This window comes from Acipenser ruthenus, unplaced genomic scaffold, assembly GCF_902713425.1.
Source record: "Acipenser ruthenus unplaced genomic scaffold, fAciRut3.2 maternal haplotype, whole genome shotgun sequence".
Taxonomy (NCBI): domain Eukaryota; kingdom Metazoa; phylum Chordata; class Actinopteri; order Acipenseriformes; family Acipenseridae; genus Acipenser; species Acipenser ruthenus.
Genome location: NW_026708272.1, coordinates 867 through 23,089, shown reverse-complemented (window position 1 = coordinate 23,089; position 22,223 = coordinate 867). Strand labels below are relative to the sequence as shown.

The window sequence follows — 22,223 nt, the reverse complement described above, 5'->3', positions numbered from 1 at the left end:
ATTACGTTTTGTTACTCTTGAAAATATGTAATAATAGCCCATTGTTTACATGTTTTTAATTGAAAATACAGTTAATCTGACTTAAATGTTAATAGAAAGTAACAAGGAATAATTGAACGTAAATTTAATATCAATTGCGTATCTGTTAAATATTAATTTAACATGAATTTAAAATGCTTATCTATTTTATAAAACTCATAGCAAAGCCAGGATTGGATCAAACTGCTGTGCAACGGGAGTCTTATTCCCATCCCTCTATTCCAATGTGAACAGCAATTTGAAGTGAATATTTATTTCTTTTAATCTCTGCCTCCACTAATCTTACACCCATTTGTCTCTGAATCAGAACAGGGGCACTGACACACACAAAAAACAAAAAGGGGCAATATATGAACAGACTTAACACAATCCCTTCTTCTTGGGGTCTGTGTTAGTTTACTGCAGACAGACAGATAGAGCCCCACAATCCTGTTCAGTTCGACGCTACAATATAATCCCTTCTTCTTGGGGTCTGTGTTAGTTTACTACATTCTGAAAAGAGTTTAGTTTCATTAAAGCTGCAGACAGACAGACAGACAGACAGAGCCCCACAATCCTGTTCAGTTTGACGCTACAATATAATCCCTTCTTCTTGGGGTCTGTGTTAATTTACTACATTCTGAAAAGAGTTTAGTTTCATTAAAGCTGCAGACAGACAGACAGACAGACAGACAGACAGACAGACAGACAGACAGAGCCTCACAATCCTGTTCAGTTTGACATTACAATATAATCCCTTCTTCTTGGGGTCTGTGTTAGTTTACTACATTCTGAAAAGAGTTTAGTTTCATTAAAGCTGCAGACAGACAGACAGACAGACAGACAGAGCCCCACAATCCTGTTCAGCTTGACGCTACAATATAATCCCTTCTTCTTGGGGTCTGTGTTAGTTTACTGCAGACAGACAGACAGAGCCCCACAATCCTGTTCAGTTTGACGCTACAATATAATCCCTTCTTCTTGGGGTCTGTGTTAGTTTACTACATTCTGAAAAGAGTTTAGTTTCATTAAAGCTGCAGACAGACAGACAGACAGACAGACAGACAGAGCCTCACAATCCTGTTCAGCTTGACGCTACAATATAATCCCTTCTTCTTGGGGTCTGTGTTAGTTTACTACATTCTGAAAAGAGTTTAGTTTCATTAAAGCTGCAGACAGACAGACAGACAGACAGAGCCCCACAATCCTGTTCAGCTTGACGCTACAATATAATCCCTTCTTCTTGGGGTCTGTGTTAGTTTACTACATTCTGAAAAGCCTTTCATTGAAGCTACTTTGTCCCTCAGGTGGCGGTTGGTTTAACGCGGCTGTTCTGAAAAAACAAAACCATTTTGATTTCTAACCAGTTAAAACCGCGTGCAGAAATCACTGCAACTGAAATAAAAGCACCAACACAGTATCTTTAAACACAAGCTTTATTGAAAACAGTCTTGTGCCCTCCATCTCTTCCACCCTCGAACCCTCCCCAACCCAACACTGACCCCAAACTCCTGTGTGTAATTACAAAAAAAAAAAATACAATACAATACAAAAAATAAAATAAAGTGAACCGTCATTGATCACTCAAGCGAAGCAAGTGAACACATCTCGTATCAAATCTCAAAGCAATTTCATTTAAAAAAAAAATAGGCAGGGTAACCAGGACTGAAAGATATTGACAAAAACACAGCCGCAGAATTTAAAGCCGCTGCTTCCTGGTATGAAATCGCTGCCTAGCTCAGTTTCGCTGGCGACAAAATCAAGTCCGGGAAATGATAAAACACCAGGAAGAAGAAATAAAAGAAAAATAAACAAAAAATAGATATCTGAATGTACAATTCAGACCTGCCGTCCATTACAACTACTGACAGGCGAAACGGGAGCCGCATCAGTCCAGAGATGATATAACAGAGAGAAGGAGAGGCGATATCTTTTGTTACACTAAAAAAAACACACACAAATTAAATCACAAGCATGCAAGACCTGAAAAGGCATCAATCTCTGTCTTCCTACGTTCACCCAAAGAAGAGAGAGTGCTGAGGTCTTGCAGGCTTGGCGTCTGTGATGATTATTGCTGGGTTACTTAGAATAAAGCACAGTGAACTTGTTAATATATGTGTGTGTGTGTCGTTGCTTGGGTTACTCCTTAGCATAATTGTGATCATAACGGTAAACTGCAGCAGAATTGAAAAAAATCTCATGGAAATCTGAATTGTGACTTCAGCCAACAATGCTGCTGTAATTGTAGATGACCGCAAGTCGGATGGATAAACCCTCCAACAGGGGGCGCTGTGATAATGTTGCTTGCGCAGATTTTTAAAAAAAGGGTAGCTATTTTAAAACCTCTGCGAGTACACCTACACCCCCGGCCTTCAAGCTTTTTTACAATAACAAATCAATCATTTCTGAATTCTCCCATCTAAACAAAACAAAAACACATTCATACATACATATAAAAAACAACGACACACACACAATCTGGGGTAACAAATGAGTAATTGTCATCAGCCCTCAGTATCCTCTGCTTTCATTGGTACGATCACCCATACCTAACACACACACACGAGCGCTGGATTTAGAAATACTAAAAGAAACGTCATAAATTCAGACGATTTAAAAGACTTCTAGTGGAAACGTTTGCCATTGAATTCACACGGAGAAAGACTTCTAGTGGAAACGTTTGCCATTGAATTAACACTGAAGACGCTGAGAAAGACTTCTAGTGGAAACATTTGCCGTTGAATTTACACTGAAGACACTGAGAAAGACTTCTAGTGGAAACGTTTGCCATTGAATTTACACTGAAGACGCTGAGAAAGACTTCTAGTGGAAACGTTTGCCATTGAATTTACACTGAAGACGCTGAGAAAGACTTCTAGTGGAAACGTTTGCCATTGAATTGACACTGAGAAAGACTTCTAGTGGAAACGTTTGCCATTGAATTGACACTGAGAAAGACTTCTAGTGGAAACGTTTGCCGTTGAATTGACACTGAAGACACTGAGATTTCTAGTGGAAACGTTTGCCATTGAATTAACACTGAAGACCCTGAGAAAGACTTCTAGTGGAAACGTTTGCCATTGAATTGACACTGAAGTCACAGAGACTTCTAACGGAAACGTTTGCCGTTGAATTTGAAGTTTCTTTCAGTACTTCATTGGTAGCAAAGACATATGACTTTGAGGTGCCACTGCAAGTCACCTTTTTAATAAAACACCCCGAATGCAGTAGATTATGAATTCAGGTTAACTGCGTCGTACTAAGAGATTTTCAAAACCTCAAATTAAAAAAAAAAAAAAAAAAAAAAAAAACGGAATTTGTTGAATCTGATACAGACATTTAAAAGCTGTTCTGTGCAGTACACAGTATATTTTCCAACGTGAATCCATTTCACAGGACACAAAGTAAATTGGGTTCAATTAACGGCAATACAAAAGGATTTACAGTGCGCAGGTACGGTTTTGTAAGTGTAAGGTACAGGGACAGATTATGCTAACTTTATTTTTGCAACGAGGTGGAGCTCGGAACAGCAGGGTTTAAAAAAACGTGCTGACCGATCAGATCATCCAAGACGGTCAGTTTCCTTCTCGCGATACTCGAGGTCGCTCTCAAAATGTATTTTAAGAAGAAACCGCTCGAATGAGCAGCGATCAATTCCTTGCGTACATCAAGGGGTTAATATTTTGCAATCAGTTTGGTTAACGTTTTCTCTTAAGACACTGTCCTTTTAAAACGTAGAATTGCTCTGCATCTTAAATTTATTGCATAGGCACGTACAGAAACTCGCTCTGAATTTTCATTGGTCGGCTAACAGTTAAAAATCTCAGCGCCCCGACCGAGAGAAAAATTCAAGATCAGCACGCATTGTAAAGGTGAGGGAAGGACAGGTTTTCTTGTTTTGTAATCAACGCGGTGATGAGTGGATTTATTGAACACCTGCCGATAAATAAATAAATAATTCTTAAAGGCGATTAGGAGTCTCAGCGCAGCCCTAATACTAAAAATATATATATATATATATATATATATATATATATATATATATATATATATAGTTATGGGGCTGGAATAATTGTCTGTTAAAACTGAATAGACTTATTACAAAAAACAGCAACTTCTCTCTCGCTCTCTCTCCAGTCTCCCAAAAACGATCCCCCGTGTCCAATTAAAATAACATTTTAAAAAACCCTTCTTTAATTATGTAAATATCACATCTTGGGGGTGGGGGGGGTACAATTTAAATAATAAAAAAAAAGACAACAGCAATACTTTTTCTAACAATACTATTAAAAAAGTCTTACAGAACAATCCGCAGTCCACAGAAAACGCTCTATAACTTTTAAAACTCTTTGCTGTGTCCTGTGTTGTCCGTATAGATTTTTCTGTTCAGTTATTCTTTCTTCCTTTCTGAATTCTTGAGCCGATATAACATTTGATATTTGAAAAGATCTCTTGCAGCGATTCATCCGACACAGAATCCAGCAAAAGCAAAGTTTTTGTTTTTTTTGTAATAATAAAAACACAGCAAAGTATTCTGAAACGTTCTAACTAGTTAGAGCTGCAGGAATTAATTACTGGGAGGGAGCTCTCCGCAGAAATCGTGTGTGGATCGGGGTTGAGTCACCGTTCAGAGTGAATTCAGAAACAGCAGCTTGGGTTTGTGTGGGTCGCTGTTCTCCGCAGAGTCTGAAGAAAAGCGAGCGATTGATCATCACAAACTCAGAACGGTGAATCAGCCCCCCCTGATCCACACCAGCGACGCCCAGAGAGCTCCCTCCCACTAATCCAAGAACTATCTGGTTTCACAGACCCACAGCAAGCCATAGTCTTGCACTACCTCCCATTGGGTAACGGTAGGTAGTTTAACATTTGTGCTCAAGATAAAACTAGAAGAGACTACAATTAAGCAGGACACATGAATTATTTCTTTTACAGCGATTCCTCTATTATTCCACCTGACTTGCACATACGAAAAAAAAAATAATACAATGGGACTTCAGTGAGGAGCCCTTAAACAAAAAAACTCAGGAATGGGACCAAGACTCCCGTTGCACAGCAGTTTGATCCATTCCTGGTTTCACCAATAATCAGACACACCTGAGCTTGTTAACTTGACACACTGGGGGGCTGATCAAGCTGGTAGTAAAACCTGGAATGGATCACACTGCTGTGGAACAGAAGTCTGATTCCCTTCCCAGTATTAATAAAAAAAAATTAAAATGGAAGATGCTGTAAAAGTTAGGGATGTGGGGGGAATGGAAACTCTGTAAAAAGCAGCTGTATAAAAAGTCCCTCACTCCTCCCCGTCACTGATGTCTACCTCTACCTCCGCCATGCCCAGTTGCTGGCACAGAAACCAGTCCCTCACTTGCTGGTAAGTCATCCTCGACTTCTTGCACAAAAGGTCCAAGTCCCTCTCCTGCAGGAACCCCGTGGAGCCCAAATACCTCTCCAGGGGGCGCATGTCAACGCTGGGGTTCGAACCCGGGGCCGAAGCCTCGGCCCGGGCTCCGTGCCTGACCCCCGCGCTGCTCCCAGCCTCCCTTCTCCGTTTAGCCCTGCTGTTGCTGGGGGCAGCGGTGATGTGGGGAGCGCTGTGACTCTGCTGCTGCTGCTGCTGCTGCTGGTGTAAGATATCGGAAGCGATGTCCGAGGCACCCCCCGCCCCCCTGACCCACCGCAGCTGGCCGTTCTTGACCGCGTATCTCGTGTCTCCGAACCACTGGATGACGTCCGGTCGCGGCAGCCCGCTCTCCAGCACCAGCTGAGAGTAATCTGAACTCTGAGGCCACTGGCACCGCAGGAAGAACGCCTTGAGGATAGCCAGCTGCTCTTTGGTCTTGCGACGACGGCCACTGGGGGTCAGGGGGGAGGGGCCAGAGGGGGAGGGGCCTGGCGGCTCAGAGGGGGAGGGGCCTGGCGGCTCAGAGGGGGAGGGGCCCGGCAAAGAGACGGGAGCAGATTTGCCTTTCCTGGCGTAAGTCCTTGATCTGCTGTTGCCGTGCAGCGGAGTCTGCAGCGTCGACCCTGGTCCCGATTTCTCTTCGACAGGAAGCCTCTCCTCCTCTCCCCCTCCTCCTCCCTCTCCCGCCTCTGCCGGCCCTTCCTCATCGGCATTCCCCAACCCGCGCACTGCCTCCAGGCTGCGGTTCAGGAAGGACTCAAAGAAGGAGCTGGGGTTGGGGACACTGCTGGGGCTGGGAACGGGGACGCTGCTGGGGCTGGGGTTCCCTCCAGACGCCCGGTTGTTCTTGAGCTGGTAGCGGCTGTCGCTGAACCACTTGCGGATCTCGTTGCGCGTCAGGCCCGTCTCGTCCTGCAGCCGCCGCAGCTCCGCCTCGCTGGGGAAGTGCTGCCCGCCAAAGCTGAACCTCAGGGCCGCCAGCTGGGCCTTCGACTTCTTGTAGCGGCCGCTGGCCGGGGAAGGGGAAGAAACGGGAGCAAGCGGCACACTGCTCACCGACAGAGGAGACGAGGAGGAGGAGGAAGACGAGGAAGCTTCCCGACCGCTCTTCTTAACACTTCCAGTCGCCGTTCCGTTGGTGTGGGAGGCGCCGGTCGTCACGGCGACGGGGAAGGCGTTCCGTCCCTGGAGCTTGGGTTTCAAACCGTTGGTTAACGAGAGGTGGGCGTTCCCGTTCTCCTCCGTTTTCACCACCCGGTTTCGTTCGAGGTCGTTTACTTCTCCTAAATCGATCTCCCCCTCTTCTTCCCCCTCCTCCCTTTTGACCCTGCCCTGCCCCAGTTTCAGCCTCGTCTCCTCGATCTCTTCAGAAGACCAGCTGATCCCGTACTTGATCCTCTGCACCATGAACCAGACCTTCACCTTGTCCAGGGGCAGCCCCGAGGCCTGGCACAACTGCCTGATCTCCACTGCCGAAGGGTAAGGGAAGCGGTTGAACGCCTCCACCAGCCCGTCGTCCGAATCCAGAGCGCTGGTCTGGTCAGACTGGGTCCACACCAGCTTGAGACCCTCGGAGACCAGCGGGAGGCAGACCACCGAGTTGTGGTTGGTGCTGAAATTGGCGGCCGAGTTTCTCTGAGACAGTTTCGGGGTCTTCATCTTTCCCCGGGAGTCCTCCTTGGGCGCGGTCAACAATTTCCGTTTGCGTTTCCCCGGGGCGGCGACGTCTTTACCGCCCCCTTCGGTTTTCCTCCCGGGACCGGGGGGAAGGGTTTCGCCGTTGCGCGGCGCCGTTTCGGGGTCCCCGGCGGACGGTCTTTTGAGGTTGGAGATGGGGTGCGTCTCTCGGAGGTGCTCGCTGAAGCTGGACAGCTCTCTGGTCTCGTAGCCGCAGAGCTGGCAGCGGTAGCCGCGGGCCAACGAACCTTCGGAGTCCGAGTCCGAAGCCACCGGTCTCTCGTTCTCGCGGGTCTCTCTCTCTCCCGCGGCGAGGGGGTAAGGCTCCGACTGCAGGAAGAGAAGCGATTTGCTTTCAGTGGACATTTTGTTTGTTGATTTTCTGTCTTGGCAGTCCAACGTCAGCTTTCCTGTAGTTCCCCCCAACGCTCCCCCCCCCCCCACGCACCCCGACACCCGGGGGAAAACTAAAAAATAAGGGGTACAGGAGAATGATAGCGTTTGGAGATTATTTTTTTTTTGTAATCCGGTTTTATTTTCTTGTGAAACTGCAGACGCAGGAGGGTGCTGGTATTTGTAGTTTAACCCTTTGCTGAAGAGGGGGAAGGGGAGTGGTGGTGTGTGTGGGGGGGGATGCTGGTATTTGTAGTTTTTTTGCGCAGTTTTGTAGTTTTTGCGAGTTTGTCAAGTTGGGCTCCGGCAAGCCGGGCTCCGAGCTGCACATTCAACCTCCCAGCAATAGGGGACGCTGCAGAGTCCTGTTCTCTCTGCACTGGGACTGTGGAGTCAGCAACCACTCTGCAAAGAGAGGGAGAGAGAAAGAAAGAGTGTAAGACCACTGTTTAAAACAGATTCCACTAGGCGCTTTCTGCTCCCATTACACAAAATATTTACATCAGACTCAGACATGCAGGTACAAAGGTGTCTTTATGTGTGTTTTATTGAAATGTGTGTATCTTTTATATAGATGAATTTATTGGCTGTAATCATGTGGTTTGATGTTTATTTTGTAATTGCTTTACTCATGCTAATAAATTGGGGGGGGGAGAGGGGGAGCGCAAGGGGGGGAGAGAGCAAGAAGGGGAAGAGGAGAGGGGGTGGGGAGAGAGTGAGAGACAGGGTGGGGGAGAGAGCGAGAGGGGGAAGAGGAGAGAGGGAGACGGGGTGGGGAAGAGAGCGAGAGGGGAAGGGGAGAGAGGGAGACGGGGTGGGGAAGAGAGCGAGAGGGGAAGGGGAGAGAAAGGGGGTGGGGAGAGAGCGAGAGACAGGGTGGGGGAGAGAGTGAGAGGGGGAAGAGGAGAGGGAGATGGGGTGGGGAAGAGAGCGAGAGGGGGAAGAGGAGAGAGGGAGACGGGGTGGGGAAGAGAGCGAGAGGGGGAAGAGGAGAGAGGGAGACGGGGTGGGGAAGAGAGCGAGAGGGGGAAGAGGAGAGAGGGAGACGGGGTGGGGAAGAGAGCGAGAGGGGGAAGAGGAGAGAGGGAGACGGGGTGGGGAAGAGAGCGAGAGGGGGAAGAGGAGAGAGGGAGACGGGGTGGGGAAGAGAGCGAGAGGGGAAGGGGAGAGAAAGGGGGTGGGGAGAGAGCGAGAGACAGGGTGGGGGAGAGAGTGAGAGGGGGAAGAGGAGAGAGGGAGATGGGATGGGGAAGAGAGCGAGAGGGGGAAGAGGAGAGAGGGAGACGGGGTGGGGAAGAGAGCGAGAGGGGAAGGGGAGAGAAAGGGGGTGGGGAGAGAGCGAGAGGGGGAAGAGGAGAGCGCGAGAGGGAGAGAGCGAGAGGGGGAAGAGGAGAGCGCGAGAGGGAGAGAGCGAGAGGGGGAAGAGGAGGTGGGGAGAGGGAAGAGGAGAGAGGGAGAGGGGGAAGAGAGGGAGACGGGGTGGGGGAGAGAGCGAGAGGGGGAGACAGCGAGAGGGGGAAGAGGAGAGAGAGGGGGTGGGGGAAAGAGTGCGAGGGGGAGAGCGAGAGAGGGAAGAGGAGAGAGGGAGAGGGGGAAGAGGAGAGAAGGAGACGGGGTGGTGGAGAGTGTGAGAGGGGGAAGAGGAGAGAGAGAAGGTGGGGGAGAGAGCGAGACGGGGTGGGGGAGAGCACAAGAGGGGAAGAGGAGAGAAAGGGGGTGGGGGAGAGAGCGAAAGGGGGAGAGAGGGAACAGGAGAGAGGGAGAGGGGGAAGAGAGGGAGACGGGGTGGGAGAGAGAACGCGAGGGGGAGAGAGCGAGACGGGGTGGGGGAGAGCACAAGAGGGGAAGAGGAGAGAAAGGGGTGGGGAGAGAGCGAGAGGGGGAAGAGGAGAGCGCGAGGGGGAGAGAGCGAGAGGGGGAAGAGGAGAGGGGGAGAGAGGGAACAGGAGAGAGGGAGAGGATGAAGAGGGAGACGGGTGGGGCAGAGAGCGAGAGGAGGAGACAGCGAGAGGGGGAAGGGGAGAGAGAGAAGGTGGGGGAGAGAGGGAGACAGTGTGGGGGAGAGAGCGAGAGACGGGGTGGAAGAGAGCGCGAGGGGGAAGAGAAGAGAGGGAGAGAGAGGGGTGGGGGAGAGGGAGCACGAGGGGGGAGAGCAAGAGGGGGAAGAGAGGCGAGATAGAGAGAGGGGGTGGGGGAGAGAGAAAGAGAGAGGGTGGGAGATAGAGAGGTATTAAATTGCTGACTCAGACCGTTCAGGCACTTGGTTACAGTTAAACAAGTGAAACACAAGGAGAGGGAACTTGCTTTGTCAGACACATTCGTTGCTCCTTTCATCTCACTCACTTAGTAAAAGATTTTAATATCCCTGAAACATCTCCTCTCTAAGCATAAAAGGATGCTAAAGAAACTGAAACTGAAAACGGATGCGAGGGTCGCTGGTGTGGTTCGGGGCTGATTCACCGGTCAGAGTGAATTAGTGGGTCGCTGTGGGTCGAGTGAATTAGTGGGTCGCTGTTCTCCGCAGAGTCTGAAGAAAAGCGAGCGAGCGATCATCACAAACCCCAAGCAGCTGTTTCTGAATTCACTCTGAATCAGCACCAATCTACACCAGCGACCCTTAAAAAAAAAAAAAAAAAAAAAATCAGGATACTGATAATCCAGATTTCTGCTTCAATGGGATTCAACTCCGGGAGACGGTTCTTCCCAACGCTAGCTGTGTTGTTTAATTATTAGTATTATTATTTATTATTATTATTATTATTATTATTATTATTATTAATTTCTTAGCAGACGTCCTTATCCAGGGCGACTTACAGTCGTAAACAAAAAACACATTTCAAGAATCACAGTACAAGTATTAATACAAATATTTTGGGAGGCAGTGTTTTCAAATTATGAACGAAAAAAAAAGAAATCGGATTTTAAATTATTTATTTAACATTTAATCATAATGTTATTTCACCCTTTTTCTTTTCATTAAGAATCAAAAAAGTGCGAGCCGGGGCGTCTCAGCCGCCTCTCGTTCAATTGGGACAAGACGCTTATTCAGGAGATTTTTCCTTCTCCCGAGGAGTCCCGATAAAGCGCCGCCTTTAATAAATAAAGGCTTCAATTTGGATAGCACAGAACAGTTCAACACAAAAGTGACAGCCCAACGACCATATCGCACCAGAGTCTGGGTCCGGTCCTGTTTAAAATCAACTCCCTTTTAACTGAGTCCACCTCCCTTCTTTGAAGGAGCTGGATTTGCAATTGATTTTAAAAGAGGGAACCCTGACCCTGAAATCTCCCCGTCACGCGATGGCAAAAACGATGGCCTCAATAATATATCCCCACTAATGTTGAAGCTGACACCCTGGGATCCTTCAAGAAGCTGCTTGATGAGATTCTGGGATCAATAAGCTACTAAACAACCAAACGAGCAAGATGGGCCGAATGGGGCCTCCTCTCGTTTGGAAACTTTCTCATGTTCTTATGAATACAATAGTGTTCCAAGTACTTTTAAAATCTCGGGCACAAACACTCACAGACATTATCAGCTGTGTGACACTCATTTTTATTTTGTCACAGTAACGCCCCGGGGCTCAGCACCTCAGTGCTGCTGTGAAACGTGCCCCCACACCCTCTCTTTTGTCCTGTTAAGCCCTCTCGATTAGCACGACAATGCCAAGGGAGACTGTAAACGGGGCTGATGTCAAGGTCGTTGGCAGAGCCTTTGAAAACGCAGATGCCCCCCCCATCCCTCGTCAAAATAAAGTCCTTCGCTTGTCAGTCGTTTGGGACAAAACGTTACTGTGTGTGTCCCCTCAAACCATGCTCCCCACTCCCCCCAGTTTGAGAGCTGCTGCTTCAGGGCGTATCCATTCAAATCTCGTCAGAACACAAGATCTGTGCCGATGGCATTGGTGTTTCTCGTAAGACGCTGTCGGTGTAAATCCTGATTATTTTGTTTTTGTTTTGTTTAAATAAACAGACGTCTGCAGCTTTGTATCTCAACCTGAGAGCGAGAGAGTGAGAGAGGAGAGAGAGGAGGAGAGCAGAGAGGGAGAGAAAGAGAGCAGAGAGAGGGAGAGAGAGCAGAGGGAGAGAGAAAGAGCAGAGAGAGGGAGAGAGAAAGAGAACAGAGGGAGAGAGAGAGGAGAGCAGAGAGAGAGAGCAAGAGAGAGCGAGAGAGGCTAGCAGCAATGACTCATGGGACAGTCTGCTCTGCTGCTGGTCACATGACCCAGTTTCATTCCCAGAGCGTGACAGAACCTCCAGCTGCTGCCATGACAACCTTCTGGACATTCCAACTGGAACACCCCACCCCCCCCACACCCGCATACAGACAGAGGGAGACACCCAGTCACCAGATCCACTGAACAAACACACAGGAGAAGAGAGTCAATTCCAATAGCTCTCTCACACACACACACACACACTGATGAAGGCATTCGCAAAACCAGATTTCAGCAGCCCTTTGAAAAGGCCAGTCTACCCATCAAGGCGCGTCCCTCGTTCACGCACCATTCCCCCCTAACGGGGGTGGGGGGTGGAATGTTTTTGTAAATGTTCCTAGTGTTTCAGATCCTACCGCTTCACCAGGTCGGCTAGTCCATGCATTTATAACTGTGAAAAAAAAATGCTTCCTCCCTTCTGTTCTAAACTCGACCGCTTCCACTTAGTCCCTCTTGTTCTCTCTGTGCTAAACTTGAAGTCATATTCTTGGGTTCACTGTATCAGTTTAAGGTTTTATAGACTTCAAATGAAGTCCCCTCTTTCCATAAGAACAGGTGAACACAGCACAGAACATCAGGGTTCAAACCACACCGACTCCTGGTCCACAGAGTGTGATCCATTCCAGGTTTTACTACCAGCTTGATCAGCCCCCAGTGTGTCTAGCTAACAAGCTCAGGTGTGTCTGATTATTAAACTCCTAGTGAAACCAGGACTGGATCACACTGCTGTGCAGCGGGAGTCTGATTCCCATAGGAGTCAGGGCAGTGTGTGTGTGCACAGAGTCTCGCTTATCCACTGGATGACACTTGGTAAGGACTTTCCTAAGTTAGTAAGTGTGTCACAATCTGGGGGTACAGGGAGACATCATATAAGAATTTATACAAATTCCCATTTAATCCATATACCAAAGTTCTAGTAACATCTAGAACAGGCTATGCATTTCTCACACAGTGTCTTTCTGTGCCCTCTTGACAGAATGTCTGTCTGTATTTGTGTGTGTGTGTGTGCGTGTGTCTGTCTGTCTATCTGTATTTGTGTGTGTGTGTGTGTCTGTCTGTCTGTCTGTATTTGTGTGTGTGTGTGTGTCTGTCTGTCTATCTGTATTTGTGTGTGTCAGTGTCTTCCTGCATCAGTGTATGTTTGTGTCAGGGGCTGTGTTTGTGTCTGTAAGTGGTGTGTGTGTCTGGCTGTGTGTGTGTGTGTCAGTGGCTGTTTGTGGTGTGTGTCAGTGTGTGTGTGTCTGTCTCAGTGTGTGTGCGTGTGTGGTGAGTGGTGTTTGTGGTGTGGGGTGTGTGTGTTAGGGGTAGTCTGTGTGTGGTGTGTGTGTCAGTGTGTGTGTGTGTGGGGGGGGGTGCTAGGTGTGTGTGTGCGTCTCAGTGGCTGTGTGTGTGTGGTGAGTGGTGTGTGTGTGTCAGTGGCTGGGTGTGTGTAGTGTGTGTGTGGTGTGTCTCAGTGCCTGTGTGTGTGTGTCTCTATGTGTGTGGTGAGTGGTGTGTGTGTGTGTGTGTGTCTCAGTGGCTGGGTGTGTGTGTGTGTCTGTCCACAGTGTGTGTGTCTGTGTGTGTGTGTCTCAGTGGCTGGGTGTGTGTGTGTCTGTGTCAGTGGCTGGGTGTGTGTGTGTGTGTGTGTGTGTGGTGTGTGTGTCAGTGGCTGGGTGTGTGTGTCAGTGTGTGTGTGTCTCAGTGGCTGGGTGGGTGTGTGGTGTGTGTGTCAGTGGCTGGGTGGGTGTGTGTGTCTCTCAGTGGCTGGGTGTGTGTGTGTGTGTGTGTCAGTGGCTGGGTGTGGTGTGTGGTGTGTGTGTCAGTGGCTGGGTGGGTGTGTGTGTGTGGTGTGTGTGTGTGTGTGTGTGGTGTGTGTGTCAGTGGCTGGCTGGGTGGGTGTGTGTGTGTGTGTGTGTCTCTGGTGTGTCTCAGTGGCTTTGTTTGTTCACAGTGGTAGTCCAGGTCTGTTGCCGTGGTCTTCGTCAGCATTTAACCTTGTTTAAGATTCGTAACAGAACAGCTTCCTCCTGCTCTGCTTTGAACTGACTGACTGACTCGGACAGCTGTGCGGGAGACGAGAGTCATGTGACTCCGCTTGCCTGTTACACGAGTTCTGGCCCGATTACAAAATCACATATCAGAAATCAACCAATCACAGGGCAGTATTTGCCAAAATTCCAGTGAATCGCTTATCTTGCATAGAGACGCACAACACACCACACCTAATTCCAACGTGTCTCAAAAATTAAAAAAAAACCTGATATCTTTCGTAAAATGTGTCACTTAGCAGTCCTCTCGCACAAACAGCATGAGAAGAATTTATACAATACTGAGGTACAGAGAGAGAGAGGGAGAGGAGAGAGAGAAGGGGAGAGGAGAGGAGGGGGTAGAGAGAGGAGAGGAGGGGGAGAGGAGAGAAGAGATGACGAAGAGGAGAGAGAGAAGAGATGACATTATACAGCAAGAGACTTCTGAGACAAAACAGATTAATTTATACAATACTGAGGTACAGAGAGGAGAGAGAAAAGAGGGGGAGAGGAGAGAGAAGAGAGGGGGGAGGAGGGAGAAGAGGGGAGAGAAGAGAGGAGAGAGGACATTATACAGCAAGAGACTTCTGAGACACCAGATTAATTTATATAATACTGAGGTACAGAGAGAGAGGAGAGAGAAAGAGGGAGAGGAGAGACAGAAGAGAGGGAGGAGAGAAGAGAGGGGAGAGGAGAGAGAAGAGATGACATTATACAGCAAGAGACTTCTGAGACACCACAGATTAATTTATATAATACTGAGGTACAGAGAGAGAGGAGAGAGAAAGAGGGAGAGGAGAGAGAAAGGGGGAGAGGAGAGACAGAAGAGAGGGAGGAGAGAAGAGAGGGGAGAGGAGAGAAGAGATGACGGAGAGGAGAGAGAGAAGAGATGACATTATACAGCAAGAGACTTCTGAGACACCACAGATTAATTTATATAATACTGAGGTACAGAGAGAGAGGAGAGGAGATTAAATATTATACAGATAGAGACTCCCCAAACACCACCGATTAATTTATAATAACCTTTATGCCGGGGCTCTCCGAATCAGACCTGGGGAGCCATTATTGCACTCCAGGTTAACATGTAAAACGAGCCGGGGGGGGGGGGGGGTCACGACGACAAACCGTGTACAAAAATAAATAAAATCATTAAATACGCACAATTCAAAACAAAATAGTTGATATAAACTTTAGGTTTACTACACTTTTGTTTATATTGAATATAATTTTAAATTATATATATATATATATATAAATTAAAACACGAGAGTGTTGATTTTAACTTTCTGTTTGCTACATTATAAAGCATGCACGTTAGTCCGTTTTAATACTGAATGAAAATGCGAAATTTGCCCGTCTGTGGGTGAAAAGGGGTGGATTAAAGTCAACAAGAAGCGTATCCGTAGCTATTATCATTATAAATTACCGCATTTCCATTTCTTAAATCAATTCCCGTTCCCTTTTCATCAACCCAAACACACCACTGACATCAAAACCACGCCGGGCAGCGATTATTATCACGTCTCTAAAAACAGCGATTCCAGTTCATGAGAGTTTCCAAACGAGAGGAGGTTGTTCTTTTGGTTGTTAGTAGCTGATTGATCGAGTGACTAGATTTTAAAAAGGAATCTGAATTAAAATAAATCAAATTTACCCCGTTCTTGTTTACAACTAACATCTGCCCAACATAAAATCTTAATTAATAAATAAAAAAAAGTCATTCACGCAACTAAAAAACACTCATGTAACCTTTTTTTTTTAAAAAAATGAAAGTGTACGTATTTATATGACTGTATCCAGTTTAACCCCTTAAAATATCAAATCGATTTCTTTGAAAAACAAAAAAAATATGTATTTCAGTAATTTGATACGTTAAACTTATACAAAAAAAAAATCACAGCAAGCCACGATCACAGTACGGTTTAATAAAATGATTGAAATAACAGGCAGACAGATAGAGGCCAGGTAAATTCTCTCCAAAAATTACAGGTTAGTCTGTCACCAACTGAGGAGAAACGGCACTTCACCAGTTAAATTTACTTAATTTGTTAAATAATGTTATTAAGCAGCGACTCATGCTTAATCATCACTCTTTGGGGGGGGGGGGGGGGGAATTGACGTAACATTTTTCCTGGAAAATGCGACTTTTCTTAAGCTCTGACTGTTCTTTCAAAAGAATCAACTGGTATAAATTCTGTGTGGAACAAATGACACCCGTGTACTTTTAAAGCAGTTTTTTTTTTTTTTGGGGGGGGGGGGGGGGGGGGGGCTTGTGTGTCTGCAGCTAAAAAACTACTTTGAGGGGGATTATGTAAACAACTGGACCATCAGGGAGGTCTAGCACGATATTGTAGTGTCGAACTGAACAGGATTGTGGGGCTCTGTCTGTCTGTCTGCAGCTTTAATGAAACTAAACTCTTTTCAGAATGTAGTAAACTAACACAGACCCCAAGAAGAAGGGATTATATTGTATCAAACTGATCAGGGTTCTGGCTAACGCTAATGCCATAAAACTGACAACCAAAACATTGTTTCTATTACTAATACTAAAAGGAAAATCCACTGAACAAACCCACAGGAAAAGAAACAGACTCTCCCAATATCTCTCTCTCTCACACACACATATTACACTGATGAAGGCATTAGCAGAAACGCTGGTCTGCTGCTTCTGGTTTTTTTTAAGTTCTGGAGCAATTACCTATAATATCACAAGATATATCAAACAAAACGGAGAGAACCCCCCCCCCCCCCCCTTTCAACAGCGGCTGACCCCCCCACGCCTTTTGGCTTGCAATTCCCGACATCAACACGAAACAACGAGTCAAAATGCGTAGCCTGGGCTCTCCAGGATCGCCATTAATATCCCCCCCACAGTGGAAAAATATACGTATACGAGTCAGCTCGGCATCGGGCGACATTGATTTTATAACGACTGAAAAAATAACACGACACACGCACACGCACTAATCCAGCGCCGTACACAACAAACGCACTTGAATACATTTGAGAAGTTAAGTCTGTGTACAGCAGCCATGTTTAAAGAACCATAACTACGACTGGATTATGTATAATGAGTTATCAGTACTATTATTAATAATAATAATAATAATAATATGAACACGACACTCGCGTAAACTGGTATACGACCAGACACGACTTAATTTTTAAAAAAAACTGCTTTAAACGTTATTAATAACGGTGGAAGATGTACGAAACGACGTGACGTTGTTTGGATATTACTTTAATAATAATAATAATAATAATAATAATAATAATAACTTTATTTATATACGAGAAATGTAAGAACAGATAGTTCAATTTAACAAGCACCCCCTCGTTTCTCCGTCTCTCTCCTCTCCTCCTCACAACTCCCTAACAAACGACGCACTTTTCTACAGCAATTGTTATTTAAAAATAAAAATACATATATTTTCTTCTCGTAATTAGATGTATCTCACCTGTTTAAAAGCGGCAGCGGCTCTCTCTCTCTCCTCGAAGTTAATCGGTCGGTGTTTAGTTTTATTTTGGGACGGAGGATAGGGGGGGTGGGATAGTCTTTGTTGTTCCTTGTCTGCGTGTGTGTGAAATTTTCCTAGCGTTTGGAAGTGATTCGGCTTTTGGGATCTAAGGAGCGCGGAGAAGGAAACGGGCCCTGGCGAGGAGGGGGCGTGTTCTCCCACTCAAAAGGGGCGGAGTTTCGGCGTTGATAAAAGAGAAGGGGCGTGTTCTCCTCCTCGGATGGGCGGGGTTTCGGCGTCGATAAAAGAGAAGGGGCGTGGTTTGCGTGCTCGTTGAGTTTCATTGCAAAGGGCGGGGTTTAATTACTGAACGGTTAAAATGAAAGGGGCCAGGGGCGTGGACAACAGTATCCCTGATTTCACAGGGATTTCACAGGGATAATGTTGGAGCCATCTTGCGTGCGGCATGTTGAGGGAAATTCTCTGCGATTTTCGTTTTTGAATTGGAGCTTTGACTGGTGACGCGTTCGCCGCCATCTTGAGCAGTGCAAAACATTGATTTATAGCAGGGAGACTAGCAAAAGGTGTCTCTCCTGGCCATTTTGAGAAGGGCTTATTGTAGAGGATTATACTATATACAACAATATACTTTATAAATATCATACGGGAGATACTGAAATTGAAGAAGGAATCTATGAAAAAGACTTAGGAATTTATGTTGACTCAGAAATGACAATGTGGGGAAGCTATAAAAAAAAGCCAACAAGATGCTCGGATATATTGTGAGAAGTGTTGAATTTAAATCAAGGGAAGTAATGTTAAAACTTTACAATGCATTAGTAAGACCTCACCTAGAATATTGTGTTCAGTTCTGGTCACCTCGTTACAAAAAGGATATTGCTGCTCTAGAAAGAGTGCAAAGAAGAGCAACCAGAATTATCCCGGGTTTAAAAGGCATGTCGTATGCAGACAGGCTAAAAGAATTGAATCTGTTCAGTCTTGAACAAAGAAGACTACGCGGTGATCTGATTCAAGCATTCAAAATCCTAAAAGGTATTGACAATGTCGACCCAGCTGGGACCTGAAAAAAGAAACAAGGACCAGGGGTCACAAATGGAGATTAGATAAAGGGGCATTCAGAACAGAAAATAGGAGGCACTTTTTTACACAGAGAATTGTGAGGGTCTGGAACCAACTCCCCAGTAATGTTGTTGAAGCTGACACCCTGGGATCCTTCAAGAAGCTGCTTGATGAGATTCTGGGATCAATAAGCTACTAACAACCAAACGAGCAAGATGGGCCGAATGGGGCCTCCTCTCGTTTGGAAACTTTCTTATGTTCTTAAGACTATAGGCATAAGTGAAACTTTTCAGTCAGAATAAAAACTACAACTCCCCGCATGCCTCTGCACGTCACAGCGAGGGATCATGGGAGGTGTAGTTCTTTATACAATGACCATTCCTGTTGCTCCTGCACAGACATGTTTAATTGCAGTTTACACTGGTAACAGAATTAAAACTACAGTTCCCAGCATGCCCCGGTACCAACAGTACCTTTCAGGCATGATGGGAGCACCATTCTCTATAGAGTCAAGAGTTTTTGTTTTTATTGATACAAAAACTGATAATGCAAAATACTTATTGATTGCCAATAATAGATTTTTTAGCACTCAACTTTTTTGATAGCTGACAATATGCCCTTCATAGCATTCCTGTAACATTGGGGTCTATGAGATGAGAAACAGCCTGGCTTTAACATTGGGGTCTATGGGATGAGAAACAGCCTGGCTTTAACATTGGGGTCTATGGGATGAGAAACAGCCTGGCTTTAACATTGGGGTCTATGGGATGAGAAACAGCCTGGCTTTAACATTGGGGTCTATGGGATGAGAAACAGCCTGGCTTTAACATTGGGGTCTATGAGATGAGAAACAGCCTGGCTTTAACATTGGGGTCTATGAGATGAGAAACAGCCTGGCTTTAACATTGGGGTCTATGGGATGAGAAACAGCCTGGTTTTAACATTGGGGTCTATGGGATGAGAAACAGCCTGGCTTTAACATTGGGGTCTATGGGATGAGAAACAGCCTGGCTTTAACATTGGGGTCTATGGGATGAGAAACAGCCTGGCTTTAACATTGGGGTCTATGGGATGAGAAACAGCCTGGCTTTAACATTGGGGTCTATGGGATGAGAAACAGCCTGGCTTTAACATTGGGGTCTATGGGATGAGAAACAGCCTGGCTTTAACATTGGGGTCTATGGGATGAGAAACAGCCTGGCTTTAACATTGGGGTCTATGGGATGAGAAACAGCCTGGTTTTAACATTGGGGTCTATGGGATGAGAAACAGCCTGGCTTTAACATTGGGGTCTATGGGATGAGAAACAGCCTGGCTTTAACATTGGGGTCTATGGGATGAGAAACAGCCTGGCTTTAACATTGGGGTCTATGGAGAGAAACAGCCTGGCTTTAACATTGGGGTCTATGGGATGAGAAACAGTCTGGCTTTAACATTGGGGTCTATGGGATGAGAAACAGCCAGGCTTTAACATTGGGGTCTATGGAGAGAAACAGCCTGGCTTTAACATTGGGGTCTATGGGATGAGAAACAGCCTGGCTTTAACATTGGGGTCTATGGGATGAGAAACAGCCTGGCTTTAACATTGGGGTCTATGGGATGAGAAACAGCCTGGCTTTAACATTGGGGTCTATGGGATGAGAAACAGCCTGGCTTTAACATTGGGGTCTATGGGATGAGAAACAGCCTGGCTTTAACATTGGGGTCTATGGGATGAGAAACAGCCTGGCTTTAACATTGGGGTCTATGGGATGAGAAACAGCCTGGCTTTAACATTGGGGTCTATGGGATGAGAAACAGCCTGGCTTTAACATTGGGGTCTATGGGATGAGAAACAGCCTGGCTTTAACATTGGGGTCTATGGGATGAGAAACAGCCTGGCTTTAACATCGGGGTCTATGGGATGAGAAACAGCCTGGCTTTAACATTGGGGTCTATGGGATGAGAAACAGCCTGGCTTTAACATTGGGGTCTATGAGGAGAAACAGCCTGGCTTTAACATTGGGGTCTATGGGATGAGAAACAGCCTGGCTTTAACATTGGGGTCTATGAGGAGAAACAGCCTGGCTTTAACATTGGGGTCTATGGGATGAGAAACAGCCTGGCTTTGACATTGGGGTCTATGGGATGAGAAACAGCCTGGCTTTAACATTGGGGTCTATGGGATGAGAAACAGCCTGGCTTTAACATTGGGGTTTATGGGATGAGAAACAGCCTGACTTTAACATTGGGGTCTATGGGATGAGAAACAGCCTGGCTTTAACATTGGGGTCTATGAGGAGAAACAGCCTGGCTTTAACATTGGGGTCTATGGGATGAGAAACAGCCTGGCTTTGACATTGGGGTCTATGGGATGAGAAACAGCCTGGCTTTAACATTGGGGTCTATGGGATGAGAAACAGCCTGGCTTTAACATTGGGGTTTATGGGATGAGAAACAGCCTGACTTTAACATTGGGGTCTATGGGATGAGAAACAGCCTGGCTTTAACATTGGGGTCTATGAGGAGAAACAGCCTGGCTTTAACATTGGGGTCTATGGGATGAGAAACAGCCTGGCTTTGACATTGGGGTCTATGGGATGAGAAACAGCCCTCCATAGCCAACACAAATAACACTTTTTTTGTGTGTGTAGAAGTGTGCATTAGAACATAAATACCTGATTTAAAAAACTTCAATATCACAACAACAAACACTGAAAGTAACTTTAATATAAAACAGGACAATAATAAGTACAGATACAGATGTAAAAACAAACACACATTTTAGCAGATTTTTATTGAATTTTTTTTAAAAGTACCATAGGGATAGCATGTGATTAAATTATATATATAATCACACATAACTTGAAAATGTAAAACTGCTGTGTACCAAAAGGAGCAAAATCAAAATTGTGAATAATACATCATAAAAAAATATCTATTCCGTCAAAGTTTCGCAGTCACGTTTTAAACACAGACACATCATTCCTAACTAGTTTAGTGTGTCTAGCTAACAAGCTCAGGTGTGTCTGATTATTAAACTCCTAGTGAAACCAGGAACGGATCACACTGCTGTGGAACGGGAGTCTGATTCCCATCCCCGTCAGTTCAGTCCTGGCAGCTCTTGCAGGCTGGATGGGGCACTCCGTATGCCAGGCAGTCTGGTCCGATACACTGGCAGCAGCCGCTGTGAAACCACCGGGACCGTGGGGCTCCCACGGACTCGCAGCCACGCAGGCAGCCACGCAGCGACAGACAGTCGTGGAAAAACAGCACGGAGCACTCTGCGCTCGCGTTAGTGGGAGCCAGGGCCACAGGATCTGGAGAGACAAAGAGAAAGAAGCAGTTATTATTATTAATTTCTTAGCAGACGCCCTTATCCAGGGCGACTTACAATTGTTACAAGATATCACGTTATTTTTTACATACAATTACCCATTTGTACAGTTGGGTTTTTACTGGAGCAATCTAGGTAAAGTACCTTGCTCAAGGGTACAGCAGCAGTGCCCCCCCCCCACCTGGGATTGAACCCACGACCCTCCGGTCAAGAGTCCAGAGCCCCTAACCACTACTCCACACTGCTGCCCTTATTACTGGTTTGTTTATTAATATGCTTTACCACACCTCCCTGTGCTTTACAATGCCTCCCTATGCTTTACCAGACCTCTCTGTGCTTTACAATGCTTCCCTATGCTTTCCCAGACCTCTCTGTGCTTTACAATGCTTCCCTATGCTTTACCAGACCTCTCTGTGCTTTACAATGCTTCCCTATGCTTTACCACACCTCTCTGTGCTTTACAATGCTTCCCTATGCTTTCCCAGACCTCTCTGTGCTTTACAATGCTTCCCTATGCTTTACCAGACCTCTCTGTGCTTCACAATGCTTCCCTATGCTTTACCAGACCTCTCTGTGCTTTACAATGCTTCCCTATGCTTTACCACACCTCTCTGTGCTTTACAATGCTTCCCTATGCTTTACCAGACC

The 22,223-nt window shown here is 46.2% G+C and overlaps 2 protein-coding genes across 2 annotated transcripts; both read right to left on the bottom strand.

The window, feature by feature from the left end:
* Positions 1–1,549: 1,549 nt before the first annotated feature.
* LOC131730510 (homeobox and leucine zipper protein Homez-like) lies at positions 1,550–17,389 on the bottom strand. The gene is made up of 2 exons (XM_059020560.1): positions 17,180–17,389; positions 1,550–7,897 (listed from the first exon to the last, which is right to left on the bottom strand). The coding sequence occupies exon 2, from the start codon at positions 7,463–7,465 to the stop codon at positions 5,312–5,314; it is 2,154 nt and encodes a 717-aa protein (XP_058876543.1). The 5' UTR covers positions 7,466–7,897; positions 17,180–17,389; the 3' UTR covers positions 1,550–5,311.
* A 3,559-nt stretch (positions 17,390–20,948) lies between these two features.
* LOC131730511 (twisted gastrulation protein homolog 1-like) lies at positions 20,949–21,560 on the bottom strand (the record flags this gene model as incomplete). Its single annotated transcript, XM_059020561.1, is given in 1 exon segment — positions 20,949–21,560. A coding segment is annotated over 1 exon segment (214 nt), but the record flags the coding sequence as incomplete, so codon positions are not given.
* Between the last annotated feature and the right edge of the window lie 663 nt (positions 21,561–22,223).